The sequence below is a fragment of the Aythya marila genome (assembly GCF_965140915.1).
Source record: "Aythya marila genome assembly, chromosome: 1".
In the NCBI taxonomy this organism is placed as follows: domain Eukaryota; kingdom Metazoa; phylum Chordata; class Aves; order Anseriformes; family Anatidae; genus Aythya; species Aythya marila.
In genome coordinates this window covers 75,117,045-75,144,801 of record NC_139042.1, presented here as the reverse complement: position 1 = coordinate 75,144,801, position 27,757 = coordinate 75,117,045, and the positions used below count along the sequence as shown (strand labels likewise).

At 37.2% G+C, this 27,757-nt stretch overlaps 1 protein-coding gene across 5 annotated transcripts; it reads left to right on the top strand.

Moving 5' to 3' along the window:
• Positions 1–2,507: 2,507 nt before the first annotated feature.
• PNPLA4 (patatin like domain 4, phospholipase and triacylglycerol lipase) lies at positions 2,508–27,757 on the top strand. Of its 5 annotated transcripts, none has more exons than XM_082758260.1 (9): positions 2,508–2,642; positions 3,451–3,749; positions 4,582–4,708; positions 9,898–10,049; positions 15,170–15,264; positions 15,444–15,579; positions 17,636–17,701; positions 22,632–22,784; positions 26,724–27,757. In XM_082758260.1, exons 2-9 carry the CDS (start codon positions 3,591–3,593, stop codon positions 26,853–26,855), a joined length of 1,020 nt encoding a protein of 339 aa, XP_082614386.1. In that variant the 5' UTR covers positions 2,508–2,642; positions 3,451–3,590; the 3' UTR covers positions 26,856–27,757. The 5 variants fall into 5 exon arrangements, with proteins under 5 accessions (XP_082614386.1, XP_082614382.1, XP_082614383.1 ...); XM_082758256.1 differs by having other exon boundaries at positions 9,865–10,049; positions 26,724–27,756; XM_082758257.1 differs by having other exon boundaries at positions 2,532–2,626; positions 9,865–10,049; positions 26,724–27,756.

The window sequence follows — 27,757 nt, the reverse complement described above, 5'->3', positions numbered from 1 at the left end:
CCACATTCTCCAGGAAAATTTACCATGCAGAGCTCACAGAAATCAATAGAAGACATAGTTTTTAACTACACATATTTCTGAATAATAAACGTAATATCTTTGTCAATAATAAGACTTCCAAGTTAAGCTTTACTCTCAATTGATTTTCTCTCTATATCTCCTCTTTTCCACATAGGACTCAATCTGTAAAGCAAGTAATTCAGTCTTGCTAGCAGAGACACATTATAGTAATCACACCACTAACCAGCTTCCTCATGCTGACCAAAAATGTAACTAATATAAAATCATATTTTCTAAATCTCCTTTTGCTGCTTTAGTGCAGCCTGGGAACTGATTTTAGACATACTTCTAAGTTGCAACTTAACTGTACTAGTGCTCTAAAATACCTGTTCCAGAAAACACCGCATTTCAAAACCATTGAATTTTTTATGTAACTCATGCCTTTATTCATTCCTCAAACGCTTTTTTCTTTTTTCACATTTTAGTCTTAAGGCCAGAGTATCATAAAGAACAGCAGGCACTAAAGGAACAAAGACAGAAATATACATGTCATGCTATAAAATGCTGAATATGGATAAATTTACCTAAACACACAGCAGATAAACAAGACTGACACTCTCATGGCAAGGATCCGATCTACCTTAGGTACAGGAAATGGAAAGAGAAAGGATAGAGTTTAAATACAGAGCTGAAGAAGTCTTTACACTTTGTTCTAAAAGGGCAAAAGAGACGCAAGTGACAGCTGCTACATTTCAGTCAAACACATCTCCCTAACCAATGTCCCTGACAATTACTTGTTTTTCCTGTACTTGGAACTACCCCTGATTAAAGGTTTAATTCTCACCAACTCAGAAATGTAATAATCTTAATCTATATCACTAATTTTCCAGTAAATAAATAGATCAGACTCAGAACAGAAGGAAGAAGAGGCTAACGAATGTACTTAACATTAATCTATGTACTTCTGGACAGATGAGAATGACAAGGGTCCTCCTGCTATTTTAGTGACTTTTGTACTTGCCTAAACTGTCACCCAAAGTATCAATTCACATGTAAACTTTTTCTCCATACTAATGTCTGCTACAAATTAGAACTCTGTAGTTAATGAAAGATTCTTTTTCCACCAGTAGGTCTTATCCAGCCTTCTCATCCACAAGCTCGTCCTGTCAATATGGGGAAAAAGTACAGGATGACAAAAAGAGAAGGCAGTAATTTCACCATAAGATGGTTTGATTGTGTGGTAGACAAACCCAGGGCCCTCTTTTGCAACTATTTTTCATGTGGATTTGGGCTGCAAGTCAGTTGCTGTTGCCACTTCCTCTTCCTGTCCATACAAAACATTTGCATCAAATTGTAGTTTAAGTAATTTCCCAAACCACCAAAACCATGTGCAACACCTTTTGTTAAGCATTAAAGGACTATTCCTCAATACACAGAAAATTCAAATAAAACAATGTTTTATGCACAATATCAGTATCTTCTATCAGTTACATTTAATTTGTTCATATTTTTGTATATATATATTTTACAAATCACCATTCATGTGAAAATGCCAGATATTCACCTTTCCTCCCTGTGAAAATGGCACTCAGACATTTCCGTATTACTCCAATTAGGAGGATAATTAGGATTGTGCCTTTGATTAATTTCTCTCTCCCCTTCTTTAAAAGCTGTATTTTATAGATTGAGAACGTGACTTATCACAGGAGAAAAATAAATAAATAAATAAATAAATCCAAAGCAAGGGATCAGACTCCCAGTAAGCTATTCCAAAGCTGTATTAACCAAAAAGATGCCAGCAGCACTTGCAGACACGTTTTCCAAACGCTGCCACGCCGCCAGCACCTGCCGCACGGAATGCCTTTATTCTTGGTGCCCAGGAGCAGCGCGCAGACCGGCACCTCTCAACTCTGCGACGTGCATTTGTTCGCATTTCTTGTGGCCTAGATGACCTATATGCGTAATAAAAACTATTTTTTTTCCTTGTTATTTACGTCTTAAGTATTACGTGCCGGTCAAAACTCTGCTAATTTATCTTCATTACAGGCTAGCACGTGCAATGCCGGGTTATGTTACAGCAGGGTCTCGCCTCTGTATACGCACTTCGCGGGATGATTCCACATCCTGCAGACTTTTATTTCCTACTCCAGAAAAGCCACTTGTACCACCTCAAGCCTATGCCTGCGGGTGCGGCGCTGAGCTCAGAGCAATTAGTGGCACAGAGGCAGAATTAAACAACCCCCCCCTCCCCCAAACTGCGACACATCCCCCCACATCATGGCGGCTCCCCCAGCCGCGGGCTTCCCTTCCCCCCTACCCCCCCACCCCGAAGCCGCGCCGAGGTCTCGCGAGGTTTGGTGCGGGGCGAGGCGGCGCGGCCAGCGCTGGGCGCCGCGGGCGAGATGCGGCTGGGGCTGCCTGCGGCACCCGCCGCCATCTTGGCTCCGCCGCAGGGCGCCGGGAGGGGCGGGGAGGGAAGAGGGCGTGTGCGTGCAGTGTGTGTTTAAGGCTGCAGTCGGGAAGGAGGCGGCCCGCTGAAAAATTGGCTTTCTGGCTCGGGTGTAAAAGATTTCGTGGCTTCCCTTAACGTCGCGGATCGCTGATACTGTTGGTTGGCTTGCTGCAGGTGTTACACGTGAAGAGTGCGTCTGGCAGTTTGAGCTCTGTGGGGGGAGGGAGGAATACTCAGATTGCTTTGTAAGCCGCAGTTTACGACCCACCAGATGAAGTGGAAAACCTGAAGCGCACCTGAATGGGTTTAAATTTGGAGTTGAGACCCTGCCCCCCCCCCCCCCCCCCCCCCCCGAACAGCACTGTTCGTCTTGCACTGGTGGTCAGGGCAAGAGCCTATTTAAGCAAGTGCATTTCAGTGTTTGCAGTTTGGGTCTTGCTGGGTATAAACCAAACTTACAGCTTGATCCGTGTGTAACCCCTGTGAGACCCTTGCACCTCAGAAAAGCACAAGGTTTACCTGGTACTGACCAGCAAGCCCGAGTCTCACCAGGCTCCAGCATCACCACTTTGGTTTTGCGGGCAGTTGACTTAAGTGGCTGGAACTGGCCTTGCAAATTTTTCATCGGGGACAGAAGGAACAACCTGGTCATGTTGTTAATTATAAGGGAGACTTTGTTCGTTTGGTCTAAGCGTTATTATCAACGGTAGTTCTTCCTGTTCTTGAAATGAACAACTCAGTTTATGGTTGGTGCTCAATAGCACAGTGCCAGATGGGTGCTGGAGAGAGAGAGAAGTAGCTACTGAAAAGTTCTGCCTGAAACTGTTACATTTTCTACAAATCAACTGTTAACACATCTATGTTTTGGGTTGCAATCCCTTGAAAGCTAAATGTGAGGGGGCTGTGAAGGGAGCCTTGTTACAGGGTCAGGGCCTTGGTGTGCAGCTATCTTTCAGCTACTTCATGTTTTGTTTTTGTTTTTTCATGTTTTTAAACAGGTTATGTTTAGAAGAGAGAAAGTTTCTACTGCGTAATTGTCGTGTCCAAGAGGTCATCTTTTGATATTCCCTGTGTAGCTCCATGGTAAAACAGCTTCTGAGAGTGTCATCATCTGGATCTAGAGGTTACTTTTAAGAAAATGTGGACTGTTAGAAGTCTCTGTACTGCTCAAATACAGTTATGTCAGTTTAAAGAAGGCAGACTGTGTAGTTGTATATTTCCACAAACCCAGCAGTTCTGGATTGGATTTCTAAATTACTGCACCATAACAGCACCACATGAGAGACTTAAATGCCAGGTAAGTATTTATTATTTATTTTTGTGGTGTTCTAGTGATATGCAACAATACAGTGATGGTGCATCACTTCTTTTAGAACCTACAGGCCTAAATTTTTATCATAGGTATCTTTTGATGCCTATGAAAAAAATCTTTATGAATTGAAGATGCCTTTTATAAATAAAGATTAAGGGCCAGGCAGCAAGAAGTTGCAGGAGAACCAGTGTTGTAGAATGAACTTTTTTGTATCTTGTAATTCTGAGCTGGGGAGAAACACTGATTTGTTTCAAGTTATGCTCCATACAATACTGAACCATAGATGACAGCCTTACTAGTTAGTGAAAAACCCTTTATTGAAGAATAGGACCAGAATTCTCCAGAAACTATCTTTACTAATACAGAATTGCACAAGGGGAAAAAACCAAGTCTGTGTTTACTGGATTGATAAAATAAAAATAAGAATTTGATTATTAAATATATGGATTTTAACCAACTCTGTGGGAAAGGACACAAAATTAAGGTTAATCTCAGAGACTTGACTGTTCTAAGTTGTAATGCTTCTCTTTATCTAGATGTCTGATTAAGTTTATCTTTAAAATATAAATTGCTGCACATAGTTTATTTATAATAGATTATGGTTTCAACTAGTTAAAAGAGGGCTAAGCAGTTATGAGAAATTCTTCTGAATAGCTTTATGGGCTTTATGACTATTTTGATAGACTTTTAAAATCTATTTGAGCATAATTCTTTTATAAATATATATATATATACACACACACACACACACATATATATATACACACACACCTGTTATTTCTGTTTTAAATAGTAATATTTTATTATAACATTGTAGGTTTCCGAGATAAATGATAAAACATCAGGAATAGATACAACAGTTGCTGTTAGTGCAGAAGGAACTAAAGCAGATGCAGGAAAGAGTCCCAGTGGAGAATGTGATGGAAAACAACGTGCGTTAGAAGGTATTAAAACTTTTCCCACCATCTTAAGAAGCTAGCTTTTCCTGTCTTTTCTGTATATCTTGTATTAATGATCAAGATGGTCTAAATTATTAATTTGAAAGTTTGACATCATGTGTTTTACTTATTTTTCTAGTTTTAAGGAGAACATATGTTTTTTTATGTCTTGCAAAGACTCATGTAATTTTCCTAAGAGTATTAATGTCTGATTGGATCATACACTGATTTTTTAAATTATTGCAATTTTTTCCTTCAACTTCATCAAATCGTAAAATGCTTATTCATTGTGACTGGATATATGCAAAATTTAGTTTTATCTATTCTAGCAGCTGTGGTGACCCTTAATTAGTGTACAGTCTGTTGGATGGGTTATCATGTTGTGTGAGCCTGTTTTTGATGGGAATATCAATTCCTTGAATATTTACTGAAGGCTATGAATAGTGTGTGGTGATAGTGAACTTTTTTCCCTTCTCTAAACATGAAAAACGGTTAAACATTCCTTTGTGAGTGATGATTTCTGGTTTGGGTAAATTTAATAGTTAATATTTATTTTTTATTAATATTTAATAAATTTAATGTCTTTATAGTAACAAACATGGCCTTTATTTTAGCCACGCTGCTCACCTAACTAGTTCTTCCATACCTTTGTTTTCTCATTCCTAGCTAATAAATAATTTTTAAATGTCCTGCTATGTGTCATCCATTATATCTCAAACTACTTCAAGGTAGTTTTTAGCTCCTGTGCTTCAGGGTGCTTGGTCATTCTCATTCTGTGTATATTTAATTTTTATTTGTAAAAGGTTCCAGTCAGTTGCTGTAGGCATTTCCAGCTCTTGTTTAGAAATGGGATGTCAGGGAGGTAGTTACGACTGGTTAAGGCATTGAGATCATATAGTGTTTATATAATTACATTGCTCAGGGAACATCAGTATGAGAAATTGTTGTGCCATTTCTTGGTCCTGACAACTACAAAAAGAGTACCCTGAAAAAGCAATATTGTAATACAAGGTAATTCTGCAGTACAAGCTTGTCCCTTTATACATACACTTTCTTGTCAGATTGCATTAGAAATGGTTGAGATATGACTGAGTATAAAGTATTCCCCATCAAAAACATTTTTAATTGCCAATGAATTTGTTTTGCAGATATGAGAACCTTTTAAATAGAAGTCCTAAGGTTATGTTTATTCCTGAATGTTTTTGTATTATCTATAAAGTAGGGAGATTGAACAGCTCCAGTGTCCGTCTAGTTTCTTGTACTTATCTTCTCTTAAATTTTTATTTTTCTTGTAGGCAACAGAACCATACCTATCCCTTTGTCTCATTGAAATATTTTGAAATTGCCAGTCATGTAAGATGACTGTGTTTTTCAAAAGCAGCGGCAGGCAAACGCATTTGGTATGTCCTGTTTAAGTCAGATCTCTACAGTGTATATACTGTCCAGAGTTCTGCTGAAATGTGTTTGTGCATCTTGTAAGGGGCATTTAATTTTTTTTTCTGAAGACATGCCAGTATGATAATTTTTGAGTTAATAAATAATATCTTTAAGAACTTCTGTTAAACCCTCAAATAATATTTATTCTGAAGTCTTGTGGAACAGGTGTTTTGTACCGTTTCTAAGATAGCAAGGCTTCTGCTGTTTGCTCACTCAGCTGAAAAAAAAAAAAAAGGCCTATGCCCAGATGTGACTGTGCTTCTCTTTCTGGGTGTTCTCTTAGAAACTGGCAGGGAATAATTATACTCTACACTTGATTACATTTCTCTGTATGTCCTCTTGAAAATTGTTATAATCCTACTATTCTTTCTGATCAAAAGAACAGTGATCTACCCGATCATCAAAGCAAAAGATTTTTTTGAACCAAACTGTCTCTGAAATACACCATTCTAACTTGCTAAAGTGCTGCTATGAGAAATTTGCAAGAATCAAAAGAAATGAGACAGTTTATATTCTTATAAAAGTGAGTATATTGGTTTCCTTTTTCTGATTTTACAGGGCACTCACCTAATGCTGTCTCATCTTTTCCTCTTATTCAGGGTATACTTTGCAAGGTGAAACAACGTTGCTTAACTCCATCTGTCAGGCAGATAGCCTGTGATAGAACCATGGTTTTTATTCATCTGTATCATATTTGCAGGTTAACTGCTTTGTTACAGGTTTCTTCTTACAGTTTGGTTTGTTTGTTCGTATGTATGTGTTCTTTTTTTTTTTGTGGCAGGAGTTTTTAAGAGGCCCTCAATTCAGTGTTCAAACCTTTCTGCAAGTAGATGCCTACTGCTGAATAAGATTTTTCTCTTCTGCTATTTCTCCTCTGTAATTTAGATTATTTGTAATATTATTTGTAATGATTTTTTTTCCTTGTTAAAAGGTTGAAGGGTTTTCTCAGTCATGCAGCTAGCTTTTAACAACTGGATCTGCCTCTTGAACCTGAGTGTAATCTGCCAACTAATGTTTGTCCTGAAGTACTTTCAAATTTCATGTATATGAAACAATACATAATGTGGACCTGGGAACTGACCCAAATTAATAAAAACACAGCGCTGTGATAACGCAGCAATGCTGTTGCTAGCTTTGATTTGAAATCTTCTTGGGGAATTTGTAAAGCATTGTTGTAATGTTAGACATACAAACCCAGTGTATCAGGTACTTCTGTTTTGTTCTTTTTCTTTTTGAATTGTTTTTGACTACTTTTGGGGTTGCTTTAGAATAATGCCTTCATTTTATCTTTTTGGACTGGTAATTAACTTATTCTTAACAGAGTATCAGGCTCTGCAGTTGTCTTCAACTGTAGTTCTTTATGTGAAATCTTTTTTTTTTATTTCTTGCTTGTTCATATCATGCTGAATTCTTTTGTCAGTCAAGAAACTGATGTAAATACTCATCCAGTAATTTTCTTTTCTGCCCCTTGGGAGGGGAATGAAGAAAGAGAAGTGTATAGGATCTAACTGTTAAAAAATTAACTAGAGTAGTGCTATGTCATTCAAGAACAGTGGTTACTCACAATAACTGATAATTCAATAGAACTAAAGTTCATATAGGAAGATGAAGCTTTGTTAAGAAGTCTCATAAGAGAAGGCAAGGACATTTTGCTTCAGTCAGTAATTTTTCAGCAGTTTTTGCTCAAGTCTTGACTCAAGTCACCTGTTAGATTCATGTAACTTCCCCAAGAAGTAATCCCTGGGATTTGTGAACTATTACTTTCCTTGTTAATGTTACGACTATTCAACTACATAAGTGTGGTCCTTATTTAATGTAATATTTCACATTAGTTTTTTTATTGAGCCTGAAATCTTTTTTTGGACAAAAATGGGAGTTAACTTTTTGATACTTGGATTTCTTCCTACCTAATAATGCAATTGTTTTAACTCATGTCAAATTTTGTCAGAATGGCTTTTGATGTTAGCATCTTTGCCCCATATTTGTAGAGGGCATGGAAACAGCTGCAGGACTTAATTAAACTTCCAAGACTTTAACTAGCCTAAAAGTAAGCACATCATGGTGTCATATTTCTATTTTAGTTTTCACTCTGAAGATTGCTTTTAGGTTGCTCTTAGGATTGCTTTTTTTTTTTTTTTTTTTACTTCTATGCTGTGATTTTTTTTCTTGCAATTTAAAGAGCATTTTTAAAAAGAAGTAATGTGGTCTATTGTTTGCTCCATTGCAAATGCCTTTTTCTCACATTCCCGAAGCAAAAATCACCCTGAACTCTGTTCTATCAGTACTGAATGTGTTAGATGCAAGCTACAGGTGTTCATACTCACTAATGCATATGCAAGTGTTTCCTTTGTAAAGGGGGATAAAATGCAGTTGATAAATTACCTTATGAGAGTGAGGTGTTTTAGCAGAATGACTATTCTTGTAAAACAGCGAGTGGAATGCCCTGATACTCTGCTTTCTTCTTTTTTAAGGAAAATAGTAATACTTCTGCTTAAACAGAGAGGCCCATTTGCAGTCTGAATTTAAACATAAGTGTAGGTAAAGTTAAGTTTAGCATGTCTCCATATCTGCTGGTTTTAGAAAGCTCTGCTTACCCTCATCTTTCCTACTCCTCCCATCACTGAGCTGAAGAGCAACTTAGCCAAAAATCTGTTGCCGTATGTCTCCTTCTCTTCATCAGAACTGACACCATAGTGTGTAGGTGGTTTCCAAAATAAAAATGTCATCAGCTATCTCATTATTATAACTGGAACAATCAGGTACATTCCTGAGTGTACTGATGTATTTAGTCCCATTCATATTGACATGTACCCAAATGTATGAGATTTTATTTTTAAATTTGGTACTAAGATAACCTGTACAACGTCCTGTGAATCTGTGCAAATGTAGCATATCTTGCTCTTACAATTATAACTATTTTCAGAAACAAAAGAGCTAATATAATATATAGCCTTAATTTTTTTTTCTTTTTTAATAAACCACCCCTAACAATCAGAACTTACACTTTCTCTTTTTTCTGTGCTTGATGCTTTGAGTGTGTTCACACATTCATGAGCAAACTTTTGCTTTGTATTTATATTTTACCTCATTGTTTTTTCTGTCTTCTTTTTAGTAGTACCAGTGATATGTTCTGTGTTTTTCATCTCTAAATATGAAATGACTTCATGAGGATTTGTCTATTATTATTATTTGTCTATTTGTCTAATACTAGTAGTAGCAAATAAATGGACTCCAAAAATGAAGGACAGAAATCGCTTCTCTGAAGAATTATATTGGGTTCAAGGCGGTACATATAAAAGGATTATGATAAAACTTGAGAAGCCAGCAGTTTTGTAATTAATTTTACTCTGACCTAGGGGGGGAGGTTGTGTTCCCTCTCCAACATAACTTTTAATACTTTTAAGTTGCTACTTCTGTATTTCTTTGACAAATTGTATGAAAATGTGCAGTTACGTTACATATAGATGGATTTTTAATGTCCTGATTGAAAAGGGGATTTGTGCTAAGGATTTTAGAATGGTGGTTCTCAATTTTGGAGTTGATAAACTTGAACAGCTACTTGTTTGAGGTATTTGGTAATCAAAAGTGCTTAGTATCTTAAAATACATGTAAACTGCTTGTTATATAGGTATTATATATTACGTATTCTTTGCCAAAAAATAGGTTTGTGTTATAAGATAAAAGTAACTGGTCCTTTTCCTGACTGCAAAACTTTATTTCCACAGCAAAAATGAAACATATCAATCTGTCATTTGCAGCTTGTGGGTTTCTGGGTATTTACCACTTGGGGGCAGCAGCTGCTCTTTACAGACATGGTAAGAAGTTACTGAAAGTTGTAAAAGATTATGCTGGAGCTTCTGCGGGATCCCTGGCTGCCACTGTCCTATTAGCAGTACCAGACAATATAGAGGTAAATTAATAAACTCATAAGTATAGGACATGATCATTTTCAAAGAATATTTTAAAAATATACTCATCTACCATTAAATTGCTTAAATGTAAATATTTTGTTTCTTGCTTCTCGTAAAGAAACAGGACTCATTTATGTGTTTTCATTAACAAAATCTATGAAGCATGGACAAAAATGTTTATGAAGTAAGAATTTATGACAAAAGTTGGTGCTCAGTTTATAGCAGAAAATTGTGTGGACTATGTATTTTAAGCTACGTAAATATAACATGTGTCTGAATGCTGGGTTGTATGCAACCAGATATATTTCAGTTCTAGTATGACAAAATGTATCTGTATTTTATTTAATCATTGTGCATTCTTGGCTAGAGGCAGGCTTTGTTAAGCAAATGTATGGCACCGTCCTTTGTGAGAGGAGATTAAAATGAGAGATGATTGTATTCTTAAAGTCAAAGCATCACACATGGGCTCTCATTTTCATAGGCTCCTTGCAGTTTGTGCTCCATTAGAGAGCTTTAGACAGCACCAGCTTTAGACTCAGGGCTAAATAGCAATAGCAGCACTGTATGCCAAAGGAGGATTAACCCTAGCAAGCTATTGTTCTAGCATGTCACATACATGTTAGGCCTTCTGTTAGGCCTTTGATACAGTCCCACATGTCCTTGCTACTAACTTGGAGAGATTTGTTAGATGGATGGACTGTTAGATGGATAAGGAATTGGATGTGACTGTTAAGCCAAAGAGCTACAGTCCACAGTTCAGTGTCCATGTGGAAAACAGATACAAGTGGTGTCCTTAAAGGGTCTGTGCTAGGACCAATACTATTTAATGCCTTCATCAGTGACATAGATAGCGAGATTAATTGCACCCTCAGCAAGTTTGCACTTGACATCAAACTGAGTGGTGCAGCTGATACATGAAATGTAACGGACAGCACCTAGAGAGTCCTTGACAGGCTTAATGAAGCCTATGCAAATCTCGTGAAGTTCAGAAAGGCCAGGTGCAACCTGTGTGGGGCAGAGGTGTATAGACCAGGGGATGGATTGATAGTGAGCAGCCCCACAGAGAAGGACCTGGGGATACTAGTGGATGAAAAAGTTGTCATGAGATGGCTTTGTGCATGTGTAGCCCAGAAAGCTGATTGTATTCTGGGCCCACAATAAAAAAAAAAAAAAAAAAAAAAAAAAAAAAAAAAAAAAAAAAAAAAAAAAAGGCATGTCTGGCAAGTCAAGGGAGATGATTTTCCCCATCTGCACTCATGAGACTCTGTCTGGAGTACTGCATCCACTTCTGGGGTCCCCAGTATATGAGAGAGAAAGACCTGTTACAGTAGGTTCAGTGGAGGGCCACAAAAATAATCAGAGGGCTTAAACATCCCTCCTATGAAGAAAGGCTTAGAGAGCTGTTTTTTTTGTCAGGCTGGAGAAGTTCCGGGGAGACTTTATAGCAACCTTTCAATACATAAAGAAGGAAGGTGGAGAAAACTTTTACCAAGGCCTGTAGTGACAGGACGAGGGGCAGTAGTTTTTAGTCACTCTTTTCTCACCATGGATGTGGTATAATGTAAAGACAGCGAAATGATATTCGATGACTGCTTTGTAACGGGCTTTCTGTGAAAACATTACTTCTTATCCAGTTCTGTTACTTTTGATTGTTTTTCCCATAGCTTAAGGCTGCTTCACCCTCCTGATGTACCTGTAGAAACTTTGCTTTGTAGAGGACTCTGCCTTGCTGAAATGTTAATATTTCTTTAATATTTTTCAATTCTCAGAAACCGCATTATTGGAAGGGGTTGGACTGCTAGATAATTTATTTGTTTTGAGTACCCTTAGGTTTCAGTCTAGTGAAAATCGGGTAACTTTCCGTGCCTCTCTGTAAAGACTTGAATGGCTTTTGATTCAGACAGTGGTGTCAGCTAAGACCACGTTTTGCCACTGAACTCTTATTTTATTTCTGCTATGACACAAATTTAGCTTGCAGAGTTAGCTATACTTCTGTTGCTCCCAACAGTAAGTTCCTCCTTGGCCTCTTCACCCTTGCCCCCTCAAGTGCATTCTTTATATGGTTTGATATTAGCCAAGTTCCACTCTGTTGTGAAGATAACATTATATATATGTTCCATTCATATGTTTTTTTTTCCTTTTCTGTAACCTTTGTTTAGTAGTTCAGTTTCAACTTCACATAGTATAATATTTACCTCTAACCCAGTTTTCCTATATGATAAGCACTGATTTCCTATTGTCCTGGTTTCAGTTAGCACAGAATTAATTTTCTTCCTAGTAGCTGGTGGAATGCTGTGTTTTGGCTTAGAATGAGAAGAGTGCTGATAACACCCCGATGCTTTAATTGTTGCAGAGCAGTGCTTATACTAAGCCAAGGACATCTCAGCCTTTGCTCTGTCCTGCCAACGGGCAGGCTGGGGGGTGCAGTAAGAGCTGGGAGGGGACAGACCCAGGACAGGTGACCCAAACTAGCCAAAGGGGTATTCCATACCATCTGACGTCATGCTAAACAATATATAGGGGTGGCTAGCCGGGGGGAGGGGGCCGGACTGCTCGGGGTTAGGCTGGGCATCGGTCAGCGGGTGGTGAGCAATTGCATTGTGCATCACTTGTTTGTACATACTATTATTACTTTCGTATTATCACCATTGTATCATCATTATTATTATTGTTATTATTATTTTTGTTATTTTTTTTTTCCTGTCTTATTAAACTGTCTTTATCTCAACTCACGGGCTTCACTTTCCATTTCTCTCCCCCGTCCCAGAGAGGGAGGGGGGAGGGTGAGCGAACGGCTGCGTGGTGTTTAGCTGCCGGTCGGGTTAAACCACGACACCTATATAATAAGCAGCTAGCCTTTTAATACCCCAAGGAAATATTTCTACTTTATTCTAGGTTCTGGGCATGAAAATTTGTTCCCAGCCTGATACAAGTTACAAAGATATTTCTAAGTAAATATATGAGAAGAATTTTTTGGTTTTTATGTTTGTTGAAATTGTCTATGTTACATTGAGCCTGATGGGTTTTACCTTGAAAATATAATTTTAACATAAACTTAAAAGTATGTGTAAACTTTTTAGCCCTTTAATTTTCTTACTGACATTATAGTTATTCTATTATATTGTTTGAATGGAAAGTTAAGAAATATTTGAAGGTGGGTCAGAAATATTTCCTAATTCTTATGGCATTTAAGTAAGGGCAGTGTCGTGTGCTGAATAGAAAATACTTCATTTTAATATTATTTATTTTTATTGAAATTTCTACTAACTTTTCGTATCAGTATAATATATTATTACATTTATTATATATTTCTAACTGTCAAAATATCTGATATTCGCTACTGTAATTCTGACATCTATTAGGTTTTATTTATTTTCGGAGTGATGGCAGTGTTATACACGTTGTAATTAGGACTTTTCTCCATTTCATGTTCTCAAAGCTCTAATGCAAAGTTTTATGAACTAGGAGACAATGTAACACTGAGGATTTCTTGTTTTGACTACTGCTGTTCTAACATGACAGCTTGTAAATGCATTTCTGATGTGTCTTAGATTTTTGTCACTATTGAAAAGGCAAGGGACTTGAGAATTCTAGGGACAGATTTTCAAATGTATGAAGGCTTACAGCATTACAGAGAATTGCCTATTCCTTTCAGAAGTACTTGATCATGTTAGATGTCAAGTTTGCTTAAATCAGTACAGGTAGTTACCATTTCTAAACATGTCCTCAGTCACTATTTAAAATTTAGATGCACCGTTTAAAGTTTCTGGCACTAAAAATTGTAAATAATTCATAGCTGCAAGAAGTTGTCCCTTTTGACAGCAAGAATTGAGAGTATGATCATTTCTTAGCATTTGTAATATGGAAAGAAGTTCTGTCATTCATTTGGAGTTGTCCAGTTCCCTATTACTCTTACTTCCCTGTCACTTTAGTCACTTTATTAAGACATTTTAGATCTAAAGATAGTATTTCTGAAATGCTTCTATAATCTGTAGAGGTTTGTGGGTTTCTTCTGTCCTTGGTGGGTGAAGTTCTACCTAGAGTAAAAGTTCAAATTTAACCTATGTGTAATGAATTAGCATGAGTCTTTACAGGGATCATTGCTTTCAGAGGTATAGAAGTCTTAATCCTGACTAGCATTTTTGATACATTTGTTAGAAGGCCATACAGAAAAAGCAGATGCAAGAACCACATCTCTACCTTTCACTTAGGAAAGTGCTCTATCACATTTGTGCTGAAAGTCCAAATGATGTGAGGGAGTTAAAGTGCCACAGCCAGCTCGCTCCTCATCCTGTGCTGGCCCTCACCCCAACTCTTTTCCTGTTGCTTCTTCTATATACTCCTTCCTCATTCACCTATCATCTTTTTGAATTTCACCAGTCATGTCAATCATTTATTTTGTTGCTATCAATATATTTGTTCTTCATGCAAGAAGCTAATAAGCCAAGAACCCCAAACTATTTTTAGACAGTGTTTACAGTCTTGTAAACATATATGCACAGTATGTTTATTGAGTACCAGTTTCAAAAAGTTGGGTAAGATTGTATTTCAGGTTTTTCCTAAGTTCAGGGCTTAAGAGTCTTTTTTTTGCTAAAAAAAAAAATAAAATAAAATAAAAATAAACATTTTGTATTCTTTTACTTCTTTTAAAGTTTGTATAGATCACATTTCAAGCTATTTTTTCACAGTCATTAACACTACGCATTTCAGCTCATGTAGAAAAATGTTCTCTGTCCCGTGGAACCTGTTTTTCTTCAGTTGGTCTTTTGATCTTTTGTCTTCCATCAGCTGTAGTAAACGTAGTATTTCACTCGTAGGGAGGTGTTTGGTTTTTTTTTTGTGTGTGTGTGTGTGTGTCATGTTTGTTGCTTGTTTTCTTTTTATTTATGTTTACTGCTTCATTAAGAATTCTTATATATGCGTTCTTAGAAATTAATTCTTATGACAAGATCAACAATTTGTTATAGCTATCTTATTACAAACTGAGCACATACAGGAAAATATCTCAATATGGTGTTATATTGATTAAAGTCTTAGCTGTTAGTATTTTATAGATACCACAGTTAAATTTACTTTCTATAATGAAAACGTCCTTAATGGTGAATATTTTAATTTTCAGAAATGTGAACAGTTTACCTATGGATTTGCAGAGGAAATTAGAAAATTGGACTTCGGCGCAGTAACGCCTGGTTATGATTTTATGAAAAGACTTAGGTACTTAGTCTTAATGTATCTATTAAATCTATTTTTGTGAAGCTCTTGAAATAAAAATGGACGGTAAGCGTATTTTTTTCATGCTGTTGGATCTCAGCTTTCTTTCTTTATCCCATAATACATTTGCAAGATCTTTAAATAATGATGGTGAATAATGTTTACCACTTTCTTTGTTCTAGGGAAGGCATAGAGTCTATCCTTCCTTCTAATGCTCATGAGATCGTCGAAAAACGTCTCTATGTATCAGTCACTAACGTGAGAAATGGGAAAAATTACTTGTTTTCAAGTTTTGCCTCCAGAGAGGACCTCATTAAGGTAATGAAGTTGCATGTAGTTGCTTTAAATAAAAATGCATGAGATTCTTCAATGCACAGGAGTATGGTATTAGATGTACAATAAATAACTGTTTTATTCAAGTGCTTACTTAGGCTACAGTGGTGTGACAACAAGCAGAATTTGATCCCAAAGTTTCAGAGATTTTGCTAAAATTTATTTATAATGTGTTTCCTTTTTTTGTTTTAGAAGTACTACGTTGTGCTAGTACCACTTGCACTACTTTAAAGCCTACTTTAAAACAAACAAACAAAAAAAAAGCAGGGTAACTAATGATTAATTACTTAGAAGATTAGAATAGAATAGAGAATCTTCAAGTTTTCTAACAATTCTGTTCATCATTTTGCATCTCTTATTTCACTCATATCACTTACTATGCTCAATCACAAAAGAAAGTGAACAAAAAGAATTCCTGTGTTATAAAAAAAAAAAAAAAAAAAAAAAAAACTAAAAATAGCAGCAGTTTGTGGAGAATAGTCATATTAACTTAAGCACCTTATAAACTCTATTGTAACTGTTGATGGAAAGCATATCTTTGCCCATCTAATGCCCATCTCTCTACTTTTGAATACCACTTGAAAAATCTGGATCATTATTGTAAACATAAGCTGATATAAAATAGTAGGAGGAATTCAGGTACTTTTAAAGAAAATGTTCTAATAATTGGTTGCATTTCAGTAGAAGACACTAAGATATTGCAGAGTAAAGGAGAAAATAGAATAAACAGGAAGCTTTGAAGAGGAATTCCTTCTTTCCCTGTCCTTCTGGATGCTTAGAGAAGTGGGTTTGAGGTACACCTTTTCTGATGGTTTTGTCATGGGAAGGTTGTCTGGTAGAAAAATACCTAATGTTTCACTTTTGAAAAATAGAAGACAAAACCTTTCTGTGTAAGTTCAGACAAATGTCTGGTGCTTTAGATCACTGAGAAGAGAAACAAGCAAGAAAAAGAGCTGTCAAAGTGAGAGTTAAAGCCTTCATATAGAGCCTTAATCCATATTTGTGGAGGAGAGGTTTTTAATACTGAAAGGTTGGGCATTTTTTCTGTAATCTCCATGGGTTGTGTTTTTGTTGTTGTTTGCACCTGATGGCCTTTCACATTGTATATACCGCTGTCTGTAATGTTCTTCTGTTCCTAAGGTCTGCTTCTCATACCCACACACAAGCATGTGGCATGCATATGGACCACATTTAGCTATATGAAAATTTCTGACACACAAACCTCAGCATCTTTGAGGTGTAGTATAGTAATTTTGTAGATTATAGATGGATGGTTGGGTACATGTACATATAAGTAGGTGCATGCCACACACACACATATTCATAGATCCTAAGTGGATCTATGATGGTGGTCAGAAAGTTATATGTGTATGCACATCTATACTTAAAAGAAAAGGTGTCCTGGTCTTAAATAAATAAATAAATAAATAAATAGAGAACTGCAGTAGACAACAATGTGGGCTTGAAGTAAGAATTTGTTAATACTGAAACATTAAATGTAAAGTATTAAACTCATGAAGGATGTACATATGTGAATTTTCAGGCTGTTTATAATATTCTGGAAATTTTGAATTACTTCCAAAATCTGATTTATTAGATTATTAAACACTGCATTTACATGCCAGAAGAATGATTGGATTGGCTTCTTTTTTTGTCAATACTCTGTACTGTTTTTTTTTGTTGTTTTTTTTTAAATATACATATTTCCACAAAATCAAAGATTTACTTGACGTTGTGTGAGATTAAATTCATAATCTTGTATCATATTAATCAATAAGTCAATCAATTTCTGATAACTTTGCTTTGAAAGTTGTCCTTGTCATCATTAAACCTACTGAATTATTTTAATCACGTTTTAAGAAACCCTAGCAGCAAGACTTTTTAAGATGATAATGATTATATGTAAAACTAATGTATTTACTTGCTGCTGCTGTATTTTTTAATAGAGATAAATAAGTATGAAAATATTTACTGGTTCAGAATTATTTTGTTGCCTTATCTTCACTCTTCTCCTTCATTCCTTCTTCTTTCTTTTCTCTAGGTCCTGCTAGCAAGTAGTTTTATACCAGTGTATGCAGGAATGAAGCCAGTGGAATATAAAGGAGAGGTAATGTTTCATAATGTTTTTATTCTTTTTCCTTTTTTTTTTTTTTTTTTTTCTTCAAGAGTATCCTTCATTTATGGTATAATTGTTTGATTGTAAGGGAAGTTAGGTGGGGATTGCAGTACTGTATTTTGTAGAAGTTATTGTTTCTATGGACACTGGAGGTTAACACTGGAAGATGACAAGAATTTGTTCCCATATTGTTTCAAAAATGAGGAGTGCTGAGACTGAAGTGATGTCTTCAGTGTGGAGCTGTTCCCTAGATATAACGTTTAACACTTACCATGAGAAGCAGCCTCCTTAGTAAAGATACTTTTTATGACAAGCTGTGTTGCCAACTCTAAAAGACTGCAACTGAAAGAATAATCACTCTGCTTTCCTGTATAACGGAAGGAATGATAAGAGAGGTCTTGGCAGCTTGTACACTCCTGAAGCACCTGTGTCTACGTATATGTTATAATTCTGTTGAGAACATGATAATGTGCCTCACCAAGCCCTTTCAAAACTCTTAACTCTGAACAAACATTAAAGAATAATACTTATATTTTCCCTATCGTGCAAGGCTATGAAATTTTGAAAGGCATACACTATTGTAGGAAAACCTTTTTACCTTTTTCCTATAGCTTACTTAGCTCCAAGAACTTTTTTACATAAATATATAAACATTTTAAAATAATTTGATTTAGTCTGTAATCACTAGAAGCAGAAAAAAAATGTTTTCTTTCTAAAATACACTATACTTTTGCATTTATTTTCCTCATTGTGGTGGTTTTACTCAGGTGGGCAGCTGAGTTCCACCATGGCCGCTCTCTCACTCCCCCTCCTCAAAGAGGAAGTGGGAGAAAATACGACACAAAGATCTTAAGGTTTGAGATAAGGATGATTTAATTAAAGGGAAAAGAGGTGGTGGGGGTGGCGAAAACAAAGGCCATGTGGAAGCACAGAAAGAGAGGGAAAAAAAAGTAAAAAAGTTACTCTCTACTTCCCATCAAAAAGTGATGTTCAACCACGTACTGGTAAGCAATAACGTGTAATGGTTGTTCAGGTTGACAGAAGCTTCCACCACTCCTTCCCTTTTTCCACCTTTTATTGCCGAGTGTGACACCAGAAGGTATGGAATATCCCTTTGGTTGGTTTAGGTCAGCTGCCCTGGTGATGTCCCCTTCCCATCAGTTGCCCACCCCTGGCCTGCTGGCACTTGCAGGGCTTGGAGGTAATCCTGATGTGGTGCCAGTATTGTGCAGCAATAGACACAACACTGGAGTGATACCAGTGCTGTTCTTGCTACAGCACAGCACTGTATGGGCAGCTGCAGGGAAAGTTAACTCCATCCCAGACAGGCCCAGTACACTCATATGCATCAAAATGGTGTCTTCAGAGTATCTATCATCCCATGGGACCACCATGCAAAAAAATTAAAAAAAAAAAAAAAAAAATCACTGCTAAACTGTACCCATTTGTCCCTAGAAATTATTTCTATCTAGGGACTTTGAGTTCATTTTGAATGTCAGAAAGCTTTTCAGCTTTAGAATTACTTATACAGCAATGTATGCCTGACTGCTTGAGTTAAATGGAGACTGTTTGCATCTTGCCAGAGTCTCAAGATTTTGTTGATTGGAGTATTTGTATGTTGCTGAGACATGCATGGATGTTTGAGGTTCATTCTGCTACTACTTAAAGAGAAGGAGTGTCTTTGTTAAACCTCTTACGTTGTTGTCAATTAACAAATTGAAAAGTTGGATCAGAGTTTTGTCCAAATTGATTTAAAACCCGTTTTACTGGATGAGCACTGCTATTATGATTTGCCTGGGTTTTGTTGGATTTACTGAAACACCTTCAGCCTTTTCTTAGTGGACAGTTCTCATTCCTGCCTAGCTTTATTTTTTGCATTCAGAAGTTAAATCAATGAATATTTTAGGACAATTAGTTTTCTGTTATTTAAAAGCTGCTTGTCATTCTCAAAGCTTCTTACTACTCTCATTAAGTCAGATTCATCAAATGTAGTTTCTGGGAAATAGGTTGGTTTAATTTATTTTTATTTGTTGTAATGGATTAGTTATGCATATCTGCACTGACTTCTCATACAGTGCATTTGTGTTTTGGGAATCTTATTTATCTGAGAAAACTGTTGCCTGTAAATGGAAGTGACTTCTAGTCCAAAACACTTTGAGCAGTGTGAGAGCAAAAAACCTTAGAATCTTTATTCTACTTAGTGGATGATGATGCTGTGTGGGTAAGGGTCCTAGAGTGTGCAGTGTAGAGCCAGGTATGTGGAATGGAACCTTGTGATCCTGACATGGTAAGCACTGACCTCTGTACGATGGATTGGATATTGACTAGCCCACCTATCATGTTAGCATCATACTCCATGTTTTCTGGAAGTTCTGCTGTAATGGATCAAAATTCTGACTGTCTGCATTTACACTAGTTTCATGGAGCAAATTCCCTAGACCATATAGTCCATGGCAGCATGGAATCAGGCTTGTGCCCTGACAGTTGCTTATGTCTGCTAACTGTATGTGTGCTTCAGAACAGTTGGTCTGGATCATTGCTGGGCTACCTGTGTCACCTGAATACATATGAACAAGTTGTCTGAGAGTAATTTTTTTAAACATAGTATGTTTTCTGAGGTATGTATTGTGTGATGCGTAAGGGAGTATACTGATGCACTTTTGCTGGAATACTATCAAAAAAAAGTCAAACCTATTATCCTCTATGTACTGCCTGTAGAGATTGAACCCTGGTGAGAATTGTTCCCAGCATTGCACTTCAGTGTTTTTTTGTCTGTTTGTTTTTTTCAGGAAGTGTTTGGCTTATGCTAGAATAAGATGGCATATCTGCACAAAGCATGCTAGGAGACTAGACTTCTGGGGTGAAATGGGTAAATTGCATGGTAGTGTAGCCATTGCAACAATCTGTTCATAGTGTGTTTTGGTTTGGTTTGATAGGCCTAAAAATAACAGGAAGGAAAAGGGTGTGTAATACAAAGAGAGCATCTGAGAACTTAAGTCTGTTAATGATCTTAACCACAGTGGGCTAGGTTTTTACCTGGATTGGGTATTTAAGATGCCCGTGGACTACATTTCCAATAACCATAGAGAGGTCCTCTGCTATGCATACTGTCTTTTGTTGAAACAAGCGTTTCCTCGAAGCAGTGGGAGTAATTTCTTGTACGATTCTACATGGACCAAGCTTACTCCAAGTGTCGTAACCTTTATTTGAGTTGGGTTGGTGTCTTCTGAACCTCTGGCAATGTTAATCTTTGAGCTAAATAAACATCTTCAGATGACTGAGTTGACTATTTTTCGTGATGAAGCTATAGTGTTGTATAGCTTCATCACTGTAGTTAGTTCTTACAGAATGGTTTTGTAAAACCAATGTACTGGTATAGAGGTAGATTACACTAGTGTTACAGAATTGATTTTACGCAACTTCAATGTAGTAGTACATGTAATTAAGGATTTATTAAATAATTTTATGGTAAAGAACAAAATTATACTGTATGATTTTTAACAGCACTTAGCATTTAAGTATCAGACAATTTAAAACAACAATTTTAGCAGAATTTGCTATAATAGAGACTTAGTTAAAGCTTTGAGAATGGCAAGGTTCACACGAGAGACTACTACAGTGTATTAGGAGTTTCTAAATTCAGCCTCACACTTTTAGAATTCTCTCCTAAGGTGAATTACTCACTGTTCTTACTCATCAGTGTTTGTCCATAGACAAGCTTCATCCTCGAGGAGTCAGCCCTGAGATGCACTTTATCTCAGGTGTCCCAGCTCAGGGGGAGATTGAGCATGCAGCCTGCTGCTCGTGGAGCAAGAACTCCAGTAGTTCTTGCTTGAGATCGCTGTCTATAGTATCATGAGATAATTGACTTTTAGTCAGTGATTTTCCAGGATTCAGGTCTTTTTAACTTTGTTTATGATTCAAGTAGGGTCAGTGCAAAATCTGAACACTAACAGAATAGTGTTTCATGTGCCTTACTACAAACCTATTAGCTAAAAGTTACACAACCAACAAAATCAACATGGTATTTATGCAAATGAAAACTTAAGGGTAAAATTTCAGCTGTCCTTGGTTATGCTGGGATGGAATTTGACTGTAGCCTCCATAAAAATCAGTCTTGTACCTCTGGACTGTCTTCAGAATCAAGAAATCTGGAAGATTTGGAAGGATCTGAAGAAAAGAAAAATTCAGAAATCTGGAAGGATCTGGAAGAAATTCATTGGTTGCTTTTTTTTTTTTTCTTCCTTGTTTTCTCCTATACTCAACTCTTATAGCAGTCTTGATGTCTACTCCCTCTCATTTGGCATGGATGTCTAGCTCCTTCCTACTTTTTTATTCTTTGCTTTCCAAAGGCTGCTGTCTTTGTGGTGTGGTGCATGATAGTTTTTTTGGATGTAAGGAAACAAGAAACTCTAGGAGACAGTAAGAGAAGTTACATGTGTTTCAGCTCATGCAATCACTTTACCAGCATATATGTACACTGTCCAGCTCCTGCTTCGCAAGATGGGAATATACCTTACCTGGAATGGTTCGTGTGTCATAGTAGTGATCTTTTTCTTACCTGTTGACATCAAATTTGTATTTTTAAACTCTGTGGGGCATTTTGTTAATAGATGAACTAAACAAGCCGTCTTAGCTTGATTAAAACTTTTAAGTGTCTGGAGAATTTATAAATAGTTACATGTTGTTAAACACTGTGTTATGTACATTTTCAGTTCCTTGATTTTTATGCTTCTTATCCTCCAAGTTGCTTACTCATGGTATTCTGAGAAGAAAACTCTTTCATTTTCTTGGTTGTAGAAAGAAAGTGGTTCTTTAGAGAAAGTGATTGTAGAGGAGACTGGAACAGAAAGGATGAAGTATTTGATCGTTACCATACTGTACTAAAGCTACCTTGAAAATACTTTTTCTTTTTCAGTAGAAGTGGGTTGATGGTGGCCTTACCAATGGCCTTCCTGTCTTGCCTGCTGGACGAACCGTGACAATTTCTCCTTTCAGCGGTCGATTAGATATCTGTCCACAAGATAAAGGACGTGTGGATCTTTATGTTAAACTTGCAAAACAAGATATAATGGTGAGTTGATGGTTTATTTAATAACTTCAGAAGAATAAAAGGTAGTTGAGTAGTTAAGTTCATGCTTATTTTTGATTGTTTGTTTTCTGTATATATGTTACCTTTATATAACATTTTTGGCATTTTCTGCTTTGACATGGAGTGTAAATATTTCCTTAAACACAAGGGAAAGGAAAACATAAAATAAATTTTGTCAGAAAGGTTGAAAGTGTATATATCTAGTACAAAATAGAGTAAGTATGTCAGAGGTTATTCAATTTAAATAATCTAGGCTTGCTTTACATATCATTTGTCTTCAGTTAGGCAGTGTTTACAGAGCAAAAAAAAAAAAAAAAAAACTTAAGACTTCCCTAAAATACCTCGGGAGAGGGAAACTAGCACATCCATTCAAACATACTGAAATGAGCTGCTCTAACTGAATTTAAAATATGAGTTTTAAGATGTACATTTGAAATGATATATACTTGACACTTCATTGCTCAGTAGAGCTTATGTTAAGATTTTGAACCTTGTAACCACTACACTTTTCCAGAATTTTTGTTTGATATTACAAAAATGTTCGTGTTTAATGACTAAGGCTTAGACGGATTTTTATGACCTCCTTTTCATTGTTGACATTCCTGTCTCTGCAAGCTTTTTCTCACAGACTTCTATCACAGTCTTGCATCCTTCATCAAGATGAAAGAAAATACTGAAGGCAGTAGGCTTATCATTGCTATCAAAAAAAACTTCATTAGAAAGAAAAAAGAATGGTTAGTAATAGTTGCTACACATGTTAAGTTTCACTTTGGCAGTTCTTAATATATTTTACTCAAATTCAGATAACATAATGTTCTTTGGTGTCCTAAACTGTGACAATTTCTGAATCTTTATAGTGTTTCACAGAGATTTCAAGCATCATAGTACTTGGTAAATGATCATAAAGCATGAGAATACTTATTTTACTTATAATATATGCATAGTTTGTTTCTTGGTTGCGGCTTTTGTCTAGTATGTAATGCATCTAGAGGTAGAAAATGAGTTGATGAGTGGATTAATTTTGAGAATTAATTGCAGAGTTGCATTGCTGCTTGGATTCTCCAAGTGCAGACTTGTGTAAAATATTGAGCAACATTTAAAACTATTATTTTTGAAGCACATTTATGTTTTAGAGCTGTAAAAAGTGAACTAAGAAAAATTTTCTTTCAACAATACCATAATCTATATAAAACAGAGTTGTCTATCTTTGTAACTGGATTGGAATGTGAACAGTGTTCTCTCTTCAAACATCTGCCCTCTGTTAGTGTCAAAATGTGAATATTTTTTTCAAATGATGATTATTTTGGTACTGTGTTGCAATATTTATATGGATAAAGTATATGGATAAAGTAGATATTAAATTATTCGTATAAATGAAGTATTTAAACCTTTATTAAATCTGTTTGTAATTTTCTTGTAAACAACTTAATAATGTCTTTATTTGAAAACAAAGTTCTAAAATCTTAGTAGTGTATCAGGAAGGTCAACAAAGTGACCCTTTAAGATGTTAAGTAATTTTTACTTTGTTGGAAGTAGAAGCTGCATTTGTATTCATACGTAAAACGTTGACTGGGAATGTTTTTGCCAGGCTGGATGGGGCTTTGAGTAACGTGGTCTAGTGGGATTTGTCCATTCCCATGGCAGGGGAGTTGGAACTGGATGGTCTTTAAGGACCCCTTCAACCCAAGCCATTCTGTGATTCTATTATCACAGCAACAAGACCAGTTGCTCTCTGGATACCCAGTACCCTGAGCTGGTAGAAGGGGATGGGGAGCAGAATGTGGCCCTCATAATCCACAAGGAAATGGTTGGCAACCTGCTACAGCACTTAAGATGTACGCAAGTCGATGGGGCCAAATGGGATCTACCCAAGGGTACTGAGTGAACTGGCAGAGGAGCTGGCCAAGCCGCTTTGCATCATTTATCAGCAGTCATGGCTATCATGGGAGGTCCCAGTAGGCTGGCGGCTAGCAAATGTGACGCCCATTTACAAGAAGGGCCAGAGGGTAGACCTGGGAAACTATAGGCCTGTCAGTTTGACCTCAGTGCCAGAGAAGCTCATGGAGCAGATTATCTTGAGTGTCATCACGTGGCACTTGCAGGGCAAGCAGGCCCAGTCAGCAAGGGTTTATGAAAGGCAGGTCCTGCTTGACGAACCTGATCTCCTTCTATGACAAAGTGACGCACTTGGTGGATGAGGGAAAGGAAGTGGATGTGGTCTACTTTGACTTCAGCAAGGCTTTTGACACTGTTTCCCACAGCATTCTCCTGAATAAATTGGCTGCTCTTGTCTTGGACTGATGTATGCTTCGTTGGGTTAAAAACTGGCTGGGTAGCTGGGCCCGAAGAGTTGTGGTGAATGGAGTCAAATCCAGTCAGAGGCTGGTTACTAGTGGCGTCCCCCAGGGCTCGTACTGGGGCCAGTCCTCTGTAATATCTTCATCGATGATCTAGATGAGGGGATCGAGTGCGCCCTCAGTAAGTTCGCAGATGATACCAAGTTAGGTACGTGTGTCGATCTGCTTGAGGGTAGGAAGGCTCTGCAGGAGGATCTGGATAGGCTGGACTGATGGGCTGAGGCCATATGTATGAAGTTCAACAAGGCCAAGTGCTGGGTCCTGCACCTGGAGTGGAACAACCCCAAGCAGAGCTACAGGCTGGGAGATGAGTGGTTGGAAAGCTGCCAGGCAGAGAAGGACCTGGGAGTATTAGAGAAGGACCTGGGAGTGATGGTGGATAGTCAGCTGAATATGAGCCAGCAGTGTGCTCAGGTGGCCAAGAAGGCCAACAGCACCCTGGCTTATATAAGAAGCAGTGTGCCCAGCAGGTCTAGGGAAGTGATCGTCCCCCTGTACTCGGCTCTGGTGAGGCCACAGCTCGAGTACTGTGTTCAGTTTTGGGCCCCTTGCTACAAGAAGGACATGGAGGTGCTTGAGAGAGTCCAGAGAAGGGCAACCAAGCTGGTGAGGGGTCTGGAGAAGAAGTCTTATGAGGAGCGGCTGAGGGAGCTGGGATTGTTCGGCCTGGAGAAAAGGAGGCTCAGGGGGGACCTTATTGCTCTCAGTAGGTACATTAAAGGAGGCTGTAGCAAGGTGGGGATTGTTCTATTCTCCCACGTGCCTGGTGACAGTACGAGGGGGAATGGGCTAAAGTTGCACCAGGGGAGGTTTAGGTTGAATATTAGGAAGAACTTCTTTACCGAAAGGGTTGTTGGGCATTGGGATGGACTGCCCAGGGAAGTGGTTGAGTCACCATTCCTGGAGGTTTTTAAAAGACGTTTAGAAGTAGAGCTTAGTAACATGGTTTAGTGGAGGACTTCTTAGTGTTAGTTCAGAGGTTTGACTAGGTGATCTTGGAGGTCTCTTCTAACCTAGATGATTCTGTGGGTTGTAAAGGACCTTGAAGATCATCATTTTCAACCCCCCTGCTCTGGGCAGGGTTGCCAACCACTAGGGCAGGCTGCAAGAGCCTCATCCAGCCTGGCCTTGAACGCCTCCAGGGATGGGGAATCCACAACCTCTCTGGGTAACCTGTTCCAGTGCCTCACGACCCTCTATTATGCTATATTCTGAAGAATGTGATTGTTCACACTAGGAAGTGGTCAAAATACTTACTTAAGTGAGTTTAGCTTGTGTCACCTACTACTCCCCCAGACAGTTCCTGGAACGCTTCCGTACGTAAAACATTTCAGAAACTCTGGGCAGTTTTACAGTAGCTTGTCTTAGAGGCTGTGAATTTGTGCCAGTTTATGTTGGTTTTCAGCAATGTACCTGAACATGTGTGATTTACTAGTATGGACACAGACGTGCTGGTGTTTTGTTTTTACATATGCTACATGAAACAGATAACAGATAACAACACAGTCAAGCCTAACATAAGTTGCTTTAATATATTAATTTCTAGCACTTCTCTCTGTTGCAGCTGTCTCTGGCCAACCTAGTAAGACTTAATCAAGCTATGTTCCCACCAAACCAAGAGAAAATGGAATCACTGTACCAAAATGGATTTGATGATGCTGTTCATTTTTTACTAAAAGAAAACTGGTTTGAATAGATAGTACATAAAAAATAAACAAAACCTGATGGCTGTTGAAGCACAGCTATAGGTATCCTTACCTATCCTAGATTGCTGTCACAATTTCTGTTAATCCAAATAAAAATCTCATCTGGAATTGCTTCAGCTTCTGCCAAGAAAGTATCAATTCCATCCTGAAGAACTGTATAAACATGTCAGAATGGGAACTGTACTTGCCTGGTAATTGTTTTGTTTTGAGGTAGCTCAAATTTAGATCCATTTTGCTGCAGCACTGGACTTTAACTTGGTGAGCTTGTGTTACCATAATTAAAGAAATTTGGAAGTCGTATCTGATGTTATTTGAGAGACTCATCATGGTTGTATCATGAAAAATTACAGTCTGTATTCTTCAGTTAGTATAATTGTTGTGCATGCTCATCAAGTGTTTACAATGTTGCTAGTTTAATGTATATTCTACAGTGTTCTAAGGATTTGAACTCAGCACTAGCCACAAGAAATAAAACATTTTCACTTTTACTTCTATACGAGTATTTTTTAAATAATAAAAGCTCTTGCTCTTTTCAGTGAATGCAGTCTCTAAATTTAAAAACATTATTTACAATTTTTAACAGAAGTGTGATGTTTGTGATATTTTAATACCTTGTGCATAGGAATACTTATTTTATTATGTTTTCTTCCTTTGCTAAAATATGAAAAATGGGGAACAAAATATGAATAAATATATTTTCTTGAAACCTATGTTGAGCTCATTTATTAATTTCTCAGAATGCTATAACAATCTGATTGTCTACAGAAAATAATCAGTTGGAAATAAGTTCAAGTCAGCCAGCAGGTAATGAACCCACTAATACCTTGTTGTTACTATTCCCCTTGTATTGATTTTTTTAAGTGCAGGTTCAAAATTTTCAGTCTTAATGCCT